The sequence below is a fragment of the Talpa europaea genome (assembly GCF_964194135.1).
Source record: "Talpa europaea genome assembly, chromosome: 14".
Lineage (NCBI taxonomy): Eukaryota > Metazoa > Chordata > Mammalia > Eulipotyphla > Talpidae > Talpa > Talpa europaea.
The window spans coordinates 46,749,587-46,765,274 of NC_140082.1; the positions used below are offsets into that span (position 1 = coordinate 46,749,587).

General features: G+C 38.4%; 1 protein-coding gene across 2 annotated transcripts in view; it reads right to left on the reverse strand.

The window, feature by feature from the left end:
• Positions 1 to 15,688, reverse strand: part of PCNX2 (pecanex 2) — a gene marked incomplete at its 5' end in the record, with an annotated part of 252,346 nt that overhangs the window by 178,343 nt on the left and 58,315 nt on the right. For both annotated transcript variants that reach the window (XM_084252977.1, XM_084252976.1), the window contains one exon: positions 8,442 to 8,587. In XM_084252977.1, coding sequence (XP_084109103.1) covers positions 8,442 to 8,587 — 146 coding nt within the window. The remainder of the gene's footprint in view (positions 1 to 8,441; positions 8,588 to 15,688) is intronic.

The window sequence follows — 15,688 nt, forward strand, 5'->3', positions numbered from 1 at the left end:
GGGCTTATCCACGGTGGGGCATTGCCAATGAGTGTGCAAGTGACAACATAAGGACATTTTAGGATGTTGCTATAAAGGGTCTGAAAGTTGGGTATATTGTAAGCTTCCAGACTAACTTTTCCTTATGGTAATGCAAGTGCCTGAACCAAGCTAGCTGCAAAGCATTCATATCAAAAAAGCACTGACTGCTAGGAGGCCTAACTTTTGGCCAGTCCCAGGACTAGATAAGAATCAAGTCCCAGCTGCTCTTTTTCAGTTGATCAAGTCTCTCAAGGCAACTGTAATAAATAAGCATCTTCATCCTTAGTTGTTTTACCAGTAGGTCTTAGAACCAAAGGAAGATGGTTTTTCTGTTCCCACAATCCACTTAAATGTTGCTTTAAAATCTGAATATTTCTGTCATTTATAATTTCTGTTTTGGATAATAGTTCTGACCACTACTTTAAAAAAAAAAAAAAGATTTATGCGGGCCTCCCTGGTGGCGCAAGTGGTTAAGTCTCAGCACTATAAAGCTATCAGCAGCCTTTGCAGCACAAGTTCGATCCCCAGCAGGCCAGGGAGCTACCCACACAGCACAGCAGACTTCTGCCTCACCCTCTTCTCCCCTCAGCAGTGTATTTCAGTAGATCCGCTTGTTCTGCTCCCCATTCTGTCTCTGGTGAATCCTCTCACCCTCCTCCCAACACCTTTGGCCTGTAACCCAGTTCTACTTCAACAGAAATAGAATCTTTTTTTAAAGATTTATGTATGCAAAAAAAAACTGGGGTGTAAGCCAAAGGTACGGGGAGGGGGGTGAGAGGATTCCCAGAGACAGAGTGGGGAGCAGAACAGGGGGACAGGAGAAGTCTGCTGCACCATGTGGGCTAGTTTCCTGGCCGGGGAGAAAACTCCTGCTGCAGTAGCTGCGGATAGGTTCAGAGTGCTGAGACTTAACCCCTTGTGCCACCAGGGAGGCCCCTTTAACCACTACTTTTTAAACCAGAAGCAATAAGACTGCACAGCAGTCAAGTGAGATGTGGTGATTTTCTTTCTATAAACCATTGGTGAGCACAGGAGCATTTGGTTATTTAAAACATTCCTGGGTTGTATTATTTCCATAAAAATATATCATCTGAGAATGGAACTGTGAAAGAAATGAAAAAAAAAATATATATATATATTTTTTTTTGCTTAAGAAGCTACAGTGAAAACACTAAGGAAACTCTAACCATCTACTTCACACTGAAGTGGGAAAATATCTGAAAGGAGCAACTTCAGTGGGATGAAAGTGCAGGAGGAAGATTGTTCCCTTCATTGCATTGGGATTTATATGATTATTTGAGAGCACTGTTTAAGGACTACTGGGTCTTAATGATTTCCTGCATAAGAATAATATGTACTGTTTGAAAGAATAAGACAGGACTTATTACGGGAACCACAAGATCAATCATCTTTTAAAGATGGGGTTCTATAAAAAAAAAACTGAAATGTGTGCAGCTCTTTTCTTATGTTGAAAGGCTTCAAAAGTTAAAACATCATTGTAGGGACTCCCCGGTGGCGCAGTGGTTGAGCACTGGGCTGCAAAGCTGCCCGCAGCCTCTGAAGCACCAGTTCAATCCCTGGCTGCAGGCGAGGGTCCCACGTGGTGTGGCAGACCTCTCCCGCCGCACCCGCTGCTCCCCTCAGCAGTGTACTTCGTCAGTCTGCCTGTTCTGTTCCCCGCTCTGGCTCTGGTGAATCCTCTCACCCTCTCGTGCTTCTGATTGTACCCAGTGCTTGTATATATAAATAAATAAATAAATAGATCGATAAATAAATAATCTTTAAAAAAAATCATTGTAAATAATACTAAAATTGTTTGCCTATATGGAGACACTGGGCATACAAAATATCATAATTATTAATAAGTCAATGTATATGATACCAATATCTGTTCTAAGAAAATTAAAATCAACCATGTTTCAGGCATAATAAAATCCACAAATTAAATCAGGGTTTTCATTCATATAGAATGTTGCTGTTAAAATTATCCCCACACCATTTTTAAAACTTGAGAATATTTTCAATATCTTTGATTTTTTTTTTTGCCAGAATCTTCATGTCATGTCATGTCTGTTATTCCTACATAAAGAAAAAGATGGATATGTATTGTATAAATGCTTAACTGGAGATGTTCATGGAGCTAGCTAATTTATACTGACATTTGTATATATTTAATATTTTCAGTCCGTATCACTTATCATTTCAATTGAGTAAATTCACTAAATATTTCCAAAAAAGAAAACCAGCTCCAACTCCCCTTCCCCCAAGCTTTTTGTTTTTTACAGATCTGGACTGATTTAGAGAACTAGACAGTTGTGATAGACACTTCTTTCGTCTCTCTTTCCTTGCTTTAAATTTTTGCTCTTATGATTTAAAGGTGTCAATATAAAGCAAGCCTAAGAAAGCCTAAACCCCCCATTGTGGACCCCAATAAAGGCAGGACTCCTGGTCCCTTCTCTCATTCTCTACCCCATGAGTTCCCCAAGACTGCACTGTGGCCCAGGTGTGCTGTATAATTTCCAGGTCTTGTAAGTATAAACTGTTTTCTTCAAAGATTTCTGATAGTTTTTGCTGAAGGGCATCTTGCAATTCTAAGAACTTTCAGGGCTGGTGCAACTGAAATAGTGACTTAAAAAAGAGAAAGGTCTATGTGAAATTCAGCAGGGCCCAGGTGAGTGTCCCCAAGCATTTCTAACCCTTAGTATTATTTCAATGGAGAGGGACCTATACACAAAACACTGGATCATGGAGCCTAAGTACGATGGGGATGCAAGTGAAAACAGGAAGAGCTTCTAGAGAGGAGAAAGTAGAAGGTCAAAATGCTACAGATGGTTTGGGAAACTTTGAGGCAGGAAATGAAGGATCAGCAGAGTCTAGGATTTGACATCAGAAGTAGAAGACTTCTATGGGAGTGGAACAGGGTGGTCCCCAGGAAAAAGGGAGGTTGCAGGTTTCCTGTCCCACCCAAGGGAGGGTAGAGCTGAGCAAGGAGAAGTAGCTGGAGACTGGGGAAGGAAGGAAGCAGGATGGAGAGCAAGAAGGAGACCTGAAGGAGGCACATGGAGCAGAGAGACATGTGAAGAAGCCGAACTTGCTTCTTCTTCTTGGACTGGTTGAAACAGATGTGGGTGAGAGACCCATGGGGAGGTTAACAATGGCAGCTTTTATCATGATTTTGATTTTGCTCTTTTCCTTCCAAACTTGTCTGTTTCTGATCCTTTTCTATGGATCCCCATGAGAAGGTGCTTTATTTAGACTTGTGGCAGGCTTTTGGGCCTCAGTGACCCTGCTTTGGGCCAGCTGTATTTGGCTGGTCATGTTCCCACGAGGGGATGGGTAAATTTGGGTGCTTGATTTGGAAACCTAATACTTTGTCTCTTCTGTATTACACACTAATTATTTAAAGTTTCTTTCCATTAAAGGTCTTACACACTACAGTATGTTTTGTCTTGATGCGGTGGATAGCAGAACCTATTTAGAGCAGACAGGTTTTGGGGTGCCTCTCCCCTGCCCCGTTACAGAGGACAGGATGCAGGGGGAATTTATGGGAAGGAGTGGTTTAGAGTAAAAGAAGATCACGTGAATGGACCACAAAATCAGGAGCTTAGATGGACATTGACAAGAATTGAGTATGTTTCTTAACCTCACCAGTTTTGCTTATGTACACAGGTCTCTCCATTAAATTATGATTTCACACGAGGACAACTAGTTACTTCATTCCTAGTATACAGGCACTAATAGACTTGAATTTAAGAGCAATTTTAGATCATAGTACAACTGAAGGGTAAGTGCAAACATTTCCCACATAGCCCCCCCCCCCAAACACAGCTTCCCTCACCACCATCATCCTTACCAGAGTATTTCATTTGTTAACAATCACTGTACCACCATTAATACATCATTATCAACTAAAGCCTGTGGTCTACATTATGGTTCAGTCTTGGTGCTGTACATTCTATGGGCTTAGAAAAATATATAGTGATATCCACACTAATATACACATTTATATATACTCACCACTGTGGTATCACAGAGACTATTTTCATTGCCCTAGAAATCCTTTGTGATCTGCCTATTTGTTCCTCCATTCCCGCTCCTTTAATGCTTGTAACCACCTATCTTTCTACCTGATCTTTCTACAGCATCTGGAGTTTTGCCTTTCCTAGAACTTCATACAGTTAGAATCATACAATATGTAACCTTTTCAGGTCAGCTTCTTTCACTTAGTAATATGCACTTAAGGTTTCTCATCTCTTCATGGGTTGATAGTGCATTTCTTTTTAGTGCTGGAAAATATTTCACTGTACAGATGCACTATGATTTGTTCATCCATTTACCCATTGAAGGACATCTTGAACGCTTCTAAATTTTGGCAATTATTACAGCTTCTATAAACATTTGCATAAAGATTTTTGCATGAACCTAGGTCCTCAAGTTGTTGGGACCAAGGAGTGTGACTGCTAAACCATAGTGTGGAAATGTTTAGTTTTAGGCAGCTCTTCTGCCTGCCTGTGACCACGCAGTTGCCTTTCTTTTTCTTTCCCCTTTTCCTATAAACTTGTCCTTTTAAAATGTGAGGAAAAAAAAAGAAATACATTTAGTTTTATAAGAAATTGCCACGCTGTTTTCCAAAGTATCTATACAATTTTACATCCCACCAATAAAAGACAGCTCCTGTTGCTCTACATCCCTGTCAGCACTTGGTACTGTCAGTCCATTCCAGCAGGTGTGAGAATTACCTCACTGTCATGTGGACTTGCAATTCCCTGTTGATAGAGGTTAACAGAGTATTTTTCATATGCTTACTGGGCATCTGTGTGCTGGGATAGTGGTTCAGATCTTTTGTCCATTTTTAAAGTTTTTATTGACATAACATTGATTTATAATTTTCAAGTGTACTATATTATGATCACCACTAAAAGTTCAATTTCCATCTACCACCACAAATTGACTCCCTTTATCCATTTCACCCAGTTCAGTCCTTTTCCCTTCTGGTAACTGCCATTCTGTTCTTTGAATCTAAGACTTTGTTTTTATTTGATTTTTGTTTATTTGCTTGTTTTGTTTCTTTATCTTCTACATGACTGAAATCATATAGTGTTTGTCTTAGTATAATGCCTTCCAAATCCATCCACATTGTCACAATTGGCAACACTTCATCTTTTTCATAGCTGAGCATTATTTTTTTTTCCCATACAACTGAGATTTTTATAGAGATGTATAAAAATGTGAAGAACTCAAATATTCTGATATTCAAGTTGAAAAACTTATAAAAGCTTTTTGGGGACCAAAAAGTGTCAACTGTGTTTCCTCCTCAGAAAAGTATTCTACAACCATCTTTTCTGTCAACAGTGTCCCTCCTCCCCAGCTCCTCTTTCAGATCTTGATGCGCGTCTTTCATAGCAACTATTACATTTTGTCATTTTTGCCTATTTCCCCAGTAAAATGCAAACTCCACAAAGGCAGTGACCACACGTATTTTATTCATCACTCTGTTTCCAGTGCCCAGTACAGAGCATAGCATAGAGTAGGTGCTTGGTTTTGTTTTGTTTTAATTTGCCGAATGAATAAAATGATGCACAGATGGACAGTTTCTTATTTCCAGTGACCACCTGATAAACTAGATAAATGAAAATAATACCAGGTGTTTTGCAGCATGGGGTAATGCAGAATAGAAAATTAGATAAAAAGAGAAAGGAGAACAAAGACAGGTCCAAAAATATATGAGTAGGATGAATGACAAATTGAATGACAAAGAAAAAAGGCTGCAATTATAGAAACTGTGAAGATATGATCGGAGAATAAAAGGAAACATTTCAAGGAAGATCAGTCTGAATTCCAGAGTAAAGCTGAAGGCCTTAAACTATGAGAGTTTATAGCAAAGATCAGTTCCATTTCAATATTTGCCATTCACCATTATCTTCTACTTCCTGTCCAATCCTTTTTGCATACTTTTTCTTGCTAAACTGCAATCTGACTATTCAAGTTATGTAATTCATGTGAGACTGTATTGCCCCCCAGTGAATACCAAAGATAATTTATTTATGTCTTTTATCTTAGCAGAATACCTGAAGTTCATAGTGTAAGTTCCTCTTTTCCTAAAATGACCATTTAGATCATCATGGTCTTGCTAGGAAGGTGTGCCAGTGAGCTATGTTCTAATATAGCCCTAAGCTGTCCTCCAGGCCACGCCATGGGGTGACATCTCACACCTGAGAATCTGTATTTCTATAAAGCTCCCAAGTGTTTCTGAACCACTGTTCTATTTGGGGATTATAGTCTCCTTGCAAAGGTCCCAAGCTGCTCCATTTTTCTAGGTCAGTGTTTTGGTTTTTTTCCTCTTTCCTTGCTGTCAGCTGGGGGTTCATGCAGTCCCTTTCTCCCCTCTTAATTGACTGTGAACTGGAAAACCAGATCATCAAGCTTGCTAATAGATGACTGAAAGTAGGCTGATAAGGGCTCTGAATAAACGGTGATTCCCTCGATGAATTAAGGGCCTAAATTTTACTGGCTGTGTTTGACAATATCTACTGTGGCTACCCTAATTTTATTATTTATTCATTTTTTTTTCTTTCTGGATTCTAGGCCACATTTCAGAGAATAATAATTACAGTAACTAATAAAGAACTCTATCTATGGCTAAATTGATTTAATGCTCACAACCTCCCTGTAGTATAGATTTTTCTCCACTTAACAGGTAGAAAACCTGCACAAAACAGTGTCACAGTCATTCCATGAACACTAGAAAGTAATAGAGACTGGAATGGACCCTGGGGGAATCCCCAAAACCTAGGGTCTGAGGGATACCAGGGTGGGGCTGTCTCTATGTCATCCTGGACACAAAATTGAAAATCCATATGACTTACTAGAGGAGTGATTAAAACTATAAACCATACACCTTTTAAAAGTGCAATAATTTTCATCATCTTCTTTTAGGCCTTAATTTGATTTTTCAGTCAACTTTTTGTGACCTGGTGGATTTCAAAATAACAAAACTAGAAATCTAAGGAAACACTTGTTTTTAACATGAAGGGTTAACACAAGCCAGCCTAACTTAAAATTATTCCTTTTTAACAGAAAAAAATTAATATTTCAAAATCTGCCTCATCTAACAGACTGTATTATCTTGGATTATTTTAGTTAAGTATGAAATGTTCATCTTAAGTGTGTCCCCCTTGGGTAACATAGTGTTGTTAGAAAAGCCATTATAACTCCATTCTCTGACTTGTGGGTCCTGAAATTTACTGTTGTAATTTTGCATGACTATAGTTTTTTAGTATGTGATCACACCATTTAAGACATTACTATAACAAGTAGTCACTGGGGGACCAACTAGAGCAGAACAGACAACCAGTCTTTCCACCACCTGACTGGCTGGCATTTAACTGTGAAACTCAACATTTGTAATGGCATCTTGAATTTTCAAACCAATACCCCAGTCAGAACTACAAAGTCCTTGAAGATCATAATCCTAATCCTGGTTTTTTGTTCATTTCAGTGGGGTAGGGTTGGGGTGAGGGGATAGAAAAATGTAAAGGGAAGACTCCTACTTAGTCCCATCTCTAATCCCCTCTCCCCACCAAGAAACAACATCTTATCTTAAGAAACAATGGCAATAGGGCCTCCCCTGGTGGCACAAGGGTTGGGTGCTGGGATGCAAAGCTGCCCGCAGCCTCTGCAGTGCTGGTTCAATCCCCGGCCACCGGCCGGGTCCCACCTGGCGTGCAGACCTCTCCTGCTGCACCCGCTGCTCCCCTCAGCAGTGTATTTCATCAGTCTGCCTGTTCTGTTCCCCGCTCTGGCTCTGGTGAATCCTCTCACCCTCCCGTGCTTCTGACTGTACTGAGTGCTTGTATAAATAAATAAATAAATAAATAAATAAATAAATATTTAAAAAAGAAAAAAGAAACAATGGCAATAAAAGGTGAAAGAGTAAACATAGTTTTTAAAGGAATGATTAACATTCAACTTAATGTATATCAGACAGGAGTGACAGACAGAATCAAAGTGGTCAAAGGGCAGAACTAGAAAATATCCCATTTCATCTTGCCTCCTTTCCCCATAGCCAACAGCAATCCAGTCACCCCTGCCACAGAAGGGAACCCTGAGCTTTTCTACAAAAATGTGGCAAGCAGTGCATAGAATGACACATAAGGAATAGTACTGATCCCAAAGCTAACCTTGCACTAAACCATGCTACCCAATCTTCCTCTCTCCCATTTTCATTGCTAAATTACAATTTCTTCAGTTGTCAAGATCTCACTGCTTCAACTTAAGGTTTGCAGCACCAAAGGTGTAGCACTTGAAAATGTTCCACAGAACCTCAGCAAAAGGCCACTTTCCTTTTATAAGAGGCAAGTGCACACTCTTAAAACCCCAATGTTTCTTTCATCTGTACATTTGCATGCTCAGTGGCTTACCGATCAAGTAACGCCAACAAGGTAAGTCGATCATACCAGACTTTAATCCACTTGCCAGGAAAAATGATAAATTTGTAAAACTGCTCTCGGTTAAATTTTCCTTGTGTTGAAGAACATGATGAGTCTTCCAGATCTTGACTTAGATGCTTTAAATCCCAAAAGAAACAACAAAGAAAGGGTTTCATATTGACATGTTACTGTTATAACTATACAATCATAACTAAAACCAACAAAAAAACAGAGGTTCAAATGCTAACTGTAAACCAAAACAGTTCATAAAAATGGGCTCTCAAATAGCAATCAACCAAAGAATCTTTCTTACAGGCACTCTTTAATTCCATTATAACGTACCATTAAATTTGTACTATTCATCCTATCAAAACACAACTTAGGTTTTAAAACTATTATACTGCTATGAATATTCTTGGACATGTCTCGTGGTACATACGTGCAGGAATTTCTTTAGAAACTAGGAACAGAATTGCTAGGAATACAAATGCTCAACTGTACCAGATGGTGATTTTTATTATGAAACAAATTCCTTAACTTTTCCAGGAAATGCACAAGTTTATCACAAACGGAATTAGCAGAATGGCAATGTTTGATTTATAGAGAACACTCTTTCAGGAAACAAGTTTTCTAAACTGGTTCTGTTGGTTTATACTTCCACCAATCACGAATAAACATTGCATTGCTCCATATTCTGCCAACCACATGGAGGTCTAGTACCACCTTAAAGTCGTTGTTGGAGGCACAGAGACCAGCCCCGGTTCTCTGTTCAGAAACTATAAAATCAAAGCTTCCGTTCACCTCCTCCTTTACTAACTGGCTACTGCTTGTCACTTGCTGCTATCAGAAAGTCATCAGTCACTACCAGCAAGCCTTCTCTTAATGACCTAGCCCCCTTGCAGATCTTCTATTTCTAATCTGTAATTTTTGTAGTTATACAGATAAACCAAACAAAGAGTCAGATAAAGGTAAACTGAGATGCTGGAGGAGAGCACAATGGATTATGGTGGAGGACTGTGGGTATTTTGGTGGTGGGAGGGCTACAGTGACTACACCTAGCAAGGATATAAAACAATGATACTTCAATAAAAATGTTTTAAAATAAATTAATAAATAATAAAATGGTTACCATCTTAACCATTTTAGTTGTACAATTCAGTGGTGTTAACTACATTCATATTGTTGTCAACAGCTCTCTAAAATTTTTCATTTTGCAAAACTGAAATGCTGGACCCATTGGTTTCCCCAGCTCCTCCATCCCCAGCCCTTGGTAACCACCATTCTACTTTCTGTCTCTAATATTTTGACTATTCAAGGTACCTCATATAAATAAACTTATACAGCATCTATCCTTTTGTGATTGGCTTGAGGTTAATATCCTCAAGATTTATCCATGTGTAGCATGTTTCAGAATTTCCTTTTTTTTAGGATCCAATGATATTCCAGTGTGTGTGTGTGTGTGTGTGTGTGTGTGTGTGTGTTGGGTTGTTGGAAAAGTCATGACAGACTTTTGCATAGAAAAATATGCCACAACTTTCCCAATAACCCAATGTTATATATACACAAAATCTCCATTTATCTGTCAGTGGGCACTTGGGTTGCTTCCACTTCTTGACTGTTGTGAATAATGCTGCTATGAACATGGGTGTGCATGATCTGTTCAAATTCAGGTTTTACATTCTTTTGGATATATATTCTGAAGCAGAATTGTTGGATCATTCTAATTTGCATTTTTGTTCATTTGCTTTTGCCCTATATTTTTCCAAAAGGGATTTAAAGTAGGCTCTAGTTTCCTATAGGTGGATAAACATGACACAGGAGACTAATAAGAAGAACCAGACAAGAAAAGAGGTGAGGAGAGTTCAGAAGAACAGCAGCTGAGATGTTGCTGTCTTTTATAGGGCTTACATATTTCTCTTTGACTTGTAAAGAAGAAGGTTGTACTTGGACAGACTACATGATTTTTTTCTTAATTCAGTGGAAGTCAAAATGCCTGGTATCCATGAGGGCAGCGTACCTGCTTCACTGGAGACCACTGTGAACTCACAAAGGAGGTTGATTTTACCATTTTGTTCCTAGATGCTAATTCACTGACACAGCTTATGGAACATGGAGTTATTCAGATTATAAAATATTAATGTAAAAGGCATTTCAAGGGAAAATTGATCCATCACGATGACAATACACAGGCTATATACAGGATGGATAGGGCTGTATTATTATAGGAAAGTTGAGCTGGTAACTGCTACTTGTGTCTGAAACCCTATTCCAACAAAATGCTATGAACATGGGCATGCATAATCCTGTTCAAATTCAGACTTCACGATCTTTTGGAGATATATTCTTAAGTAGAATTGTTGGATCATTCTGTTTTTGTTCATTTGCTTTTGCCCTTTTATTTTTCTAAAAAGGATTTAAAGTAGACTCTAGTTTCCTGTAGACCTGGTGTCATGTCAGCAAAAACAGCATCTTTTTTTAATGACAATGATAAACCTTCCCCCAAAAGGAATCCTTTTCTTATATGTTTCATGGCCAGAGTTCAAGTAGAAAATATGTGCATAAGATGTTTTGTAATGTGGAAATTCATGGTTGATGCATAAATAGGTCACAGCTAAGCAACTGTGAAGATGATAGCAGTGTTCTGAATAGAAAGAAAAATATTCTTCTTAAGTTGAGGTTATATATGACAACCTGTGCTGTTAGGAAAGGCCAGTGTGTGTGTATATTATATATATAATATACATATATGTATATATTATATATTATATATGTGTATATATACACATATATAATATAACACACATCACATGAACATTATGTCCACATATTTTCCAAATCTTATTAAAGATGCTGGCACACAGTATCAGCTATTTCTGCTTAAGTGAAATGCTTGTTTAAAATACATCTCAGGGTTGCACACAAAGAAAAATGATTTTATGTCTTTGTTAGCATGTTAAGGCTCCCAAAACAAAGCACTACATGGTGGGTGGCTTAAAGAATAGAAATGTATTTTTTTTCACAATTTTGGTAGCTGGATATCTAAGATCAAAGGTTGGGGGTATTTTTAAGATCCTTTCTCCAAATACAGTCACATTCTGAGGTATTGGGGGTGATGACTTCAACATAAGAATTTTGAGGAACATACATCAGTTCATACCAACTTCCTTTATGAGAAAGTAAGGTTCAGAGAATTTCTGTGGTTAGTTTTGTCATCTTAAATATCAAGGAATCTAAAAGTTCAGCATTTCAGTTGATTACAGCAATTTTTTTTAGTCTGTTTTCTGGTACAAATTTCAAATTCAAATATTTCCCAATTTTTCTCAAATTTTAACCATTCATTTATTATTTAACCATTCATTACTCATCCAACAAATATTTACTGTAAAGATGATATAAGCCAGATATTATATTCAATATGTGCCGAACATTCAAGGATAACAAGATAGTTTCTTTCTTAGAGGATTTAGATGGCCCTGGGAAGTAGACCAAAGAGAGAGAAAAATGAGCCTGGGAGTGTGCACAGTGGATATCCCTGGAGAGGGGTCTTGAAAGAGCCCCCAGAGAGCCTCAGTAATGAGGGGCTAGCAGGGCTGAGGACCCCCAGTGAAGGCTCTGTGAAATTTCATATCTGTGACTCATCTAAATGCACAAACACTGACCAAAAAGCTGTCTGCAGTTCTGATTCATTAACTAAGCCTTGCCAAAGAACAACCACGTCACATTGTCTCGTAAGTCAAGTTTTATTCTCTCTTAGAAGAAGGAAAATGGAAAAAGTAGAGGGCCTGCATATAAGCTGAATACAAGTGTTTTTTTTTTTTTTTGTTATTGTTGTTTTGTTTGTTTGTTTTTAAGGAGGTTTATTTAAAAGAAAAACAAGAGACAGGATCCTAATTGTTCTTACCTATGTCTTGAGTTTGGGTTATATTTGGTAAGATTTGATAGTAATTGTAGCCATTTTTTTTTCTCCTACTGATTAATTATATTGTTATCCATGTAAATTTCTTGGAATATTTCTTGGAAATAAATAAATAAATTTCTTGGAGATTTCCCTGTAATATTTAGTAATACAGGTAAAAGCTAATATATGATTGTGCTTTTTTAAAAACACAAGTTCTTTTTAAGAAACAAGAGAGTTGCATTTGCTCACAGTCCCAGTAAGGATGGATCTACATTTACAACACAATACTTAGGGTTCTTTGCCTGAATCTGCATTATCTAGAATGACTTAAATGATCAGCATATTCAATTTAAGGAGGCAAGGAAGTATATAGCACATTTCGGAAATAATTTTTGGTAGAGGAAAACATTTAAAAACATGAGGATCTATCCCTCTCCCCCAAGATATCTGAAAAATTTTATTGTGCAAAATAATGGTATGGTCAAAAGCTCCATATAACTAATAAGACTTTGATGGTACTAATAATTGTCACTGATGAAAAAAGGCAAAACTTTGCCATTTATTATATATAATCTTGAAAACCTTTCCATAATTCTTCCCCACAGAGTGAGTATTTAAATACTCATGTTTAAAACATGAGACCATAGTTCTGAGACGTCAGATTACCTCCCTGATTTGGTTTGGTTTCAGAAGGGGAATTCATGAGAAAACAGGGCAAAGCCCACTGAAGAGCAAGTAAGCAAAACTGAAAACCCCAGAACTGATGGAAGGAAGAAGTAAGGTGAGCAGTGAACGAGGGCCAGTCAATGCCCAAAGTACCAGGACCCCTTCTGATTCCCTCAGATGGCTAAATGAAGGTGCAGTAACACTTTATGTCCAAGATTTCCGGTGAAGACAATGTGATAACAAATATGGATGTGCCCAGCACAACACCTTACGCAGAACTAATGTCCCACATGCTAAAGAAATGCCAGTGCAGCCTGAACATGAACAGCATTTTGAAGGGTAAAAAGTATAAACCACACATGGAATTCTATTACAGTGGTGGCTCGATTTGGCAGTCAAACTTCCAGACTTTGTAACAAATCATGTAAATTGATGTTTCCTCAATGTTCTTATAGACAAGGATTATTTAATAAAATATTACACATAGTATTTCATGCAAATTAGAGTCCAGGATTCTTTTTTCCTTTTTAAAATGTCTTAAATTTTAAAAAAAAGCAGCAATTGATGACTATATCACCGTGACAAAACAATACAAATGAGAAAAAATATAAGGGGGTCAAAGAAATATAAGGAGTCAAAGTCCTCCTTTCACTCTTTAATGGTAATAATTGTGATATGAGTGTTACCTTTACATTAATTTAAAGTGACATTCAGTCATGGTCAGTGCTGTTAGCAATGCAATCCTCACCAATGAGGACCAATGAACTAGACTCCCTGGCTTTCATGCTATTCCTACTATTGTGTTCATAGTAATGAAAAAGGCCATTATTATTATCATACTGTTTTCATAGACTTACAGGTAACCTTAGTTTACTTTGTGATATTTGGAGGGCTTTTGTTTCTTTTTTATTTAAAGAACCAAAAAAAAAGGGGGTGTGGGCCAGAGGTGTGAGGGATGAGAGGATTCCCTAGAGAGACAGTGGGGAGCAGAACAGGTGGATTTACTGAAATACATGGTGCGGGGAGCAGTGGGTGAGCCAGGAGAGGTCTGCTGTGCCATAGATGGGTTAGCTCCCTGGCTGGGCATGGAACTCAGGCCGCAGCAGTGAGAGCACTGAGATTTAAACCCTACTCCACCAAGGAGGCTCTAGTTTTAGTTTATTCAGTACTTTCACATACAATACAATCTTATTTTGTAATGCAGCACAAGCTGCATTGGTATGGAACTGGATCCTGGTCAGCATAATGGAAGCATAAAATACTATATCCTCTCAGATCCAGTATGGTCTTTGAGTAGACTCTCAATGGCAATTTAATAAAGAAGGTGTTTCAGTATAATTATTCAAATAGTTACTTATAACATAATGAAACAATATAAAATTTAAAAATCATGGTAATAAATCCATAGAATATACCCCATGAGGTTAGACTTACAAGATGGATAACCAAGGTACAGAGAGAGATGCCTGTGATACTGTGATTGATAATATCCAGAGTCCCTCAGTGCTAATCTGCATGTAAAGTAAGGAGTACCATGACTTCCTGATTTATTCATGCAGTATTTACTTGTTTATGAGTTTCTGCTCTACTTTGGATGTTTTTGAGATATTCGATCAATGCATTTGCGTCTCTGACAATCCCAAGTTCCTAGTTTCCCTGTGGCTCTTCCACTTATGATATTTCACATCTATTCAAACTATCTGGTTCATTTTATATAACCTTCTACTCCCTAGAGGTTCAATAGTGATACTCTGGAGCAGGGAGCTGGAGCTTCCCCAGACCTGTGTGAGGGAAAATGTCAGTTTCCCAGAGAAAACCCACATTCTGCCATTCTGTACCATCCCTCCCCCACAACTCCCCCACCCGCCCACACCCCCCACTAAGGCATGTGGTGGAAACTAGTAGTGGTCACTGAGGCTGAACTGGCTGGGCACAGGGCCCCCAGGAGTATACGGAGATACAGCAAAGATTGGTGAACCCCAGGATACTAATGAAGAGGACAAGACCACAAAATACAGGATCATCAGCTGGGGACTATGGCAAGATGGGCAGGCCCTAGCGTTGCACCCTGAAGGAGCAGAAGCAGTGGCCCCTATCTAGGTACCATCTAGCATGCCCAGTGAGCAAGCAGGTTCCAGGCATATGAACCATGCCCATCACCTGAGATGCCCTCCCCCTCTGCTTGCTTCCCTCGGGATAGGGAAGCTTTCTCCTATATCTGGAGGCCTTGGAAAGAAGAAAAAGGGAAGAAACAGCTTGAGAGGCTGATCCTTTGAACTAATGGAATATTTATTCCCACAAAAACTCCTTTAAGCCTAAAAGGATCAAGTTAACCCTTTATTGGCAGTCCTCTCTACCCAATCCCGACTCCCACCTAGTCTGCAGGAATGAGGACACCAGAGCAAAGTGTTTTCAGTTAGAAGATAACATGACATTATTTTGTGCAACTGCGCATAAATGTCAACCCACTATATTATCAGGCATTTTTTGGAAAAATTTGGTTAAGCCATCATAAAAAAAAATAAGACTATAATATTTGATTGAGGTAAGATTATTATCTACAAGTGAACAAAACACTGCCAGGAGGAAGGTAAACACAGCAGTTAACAGACCTCACACTAATTTTCAGCATCCAATCAATAATACTCTTCACTCAATCTGTACCAAATGAAAC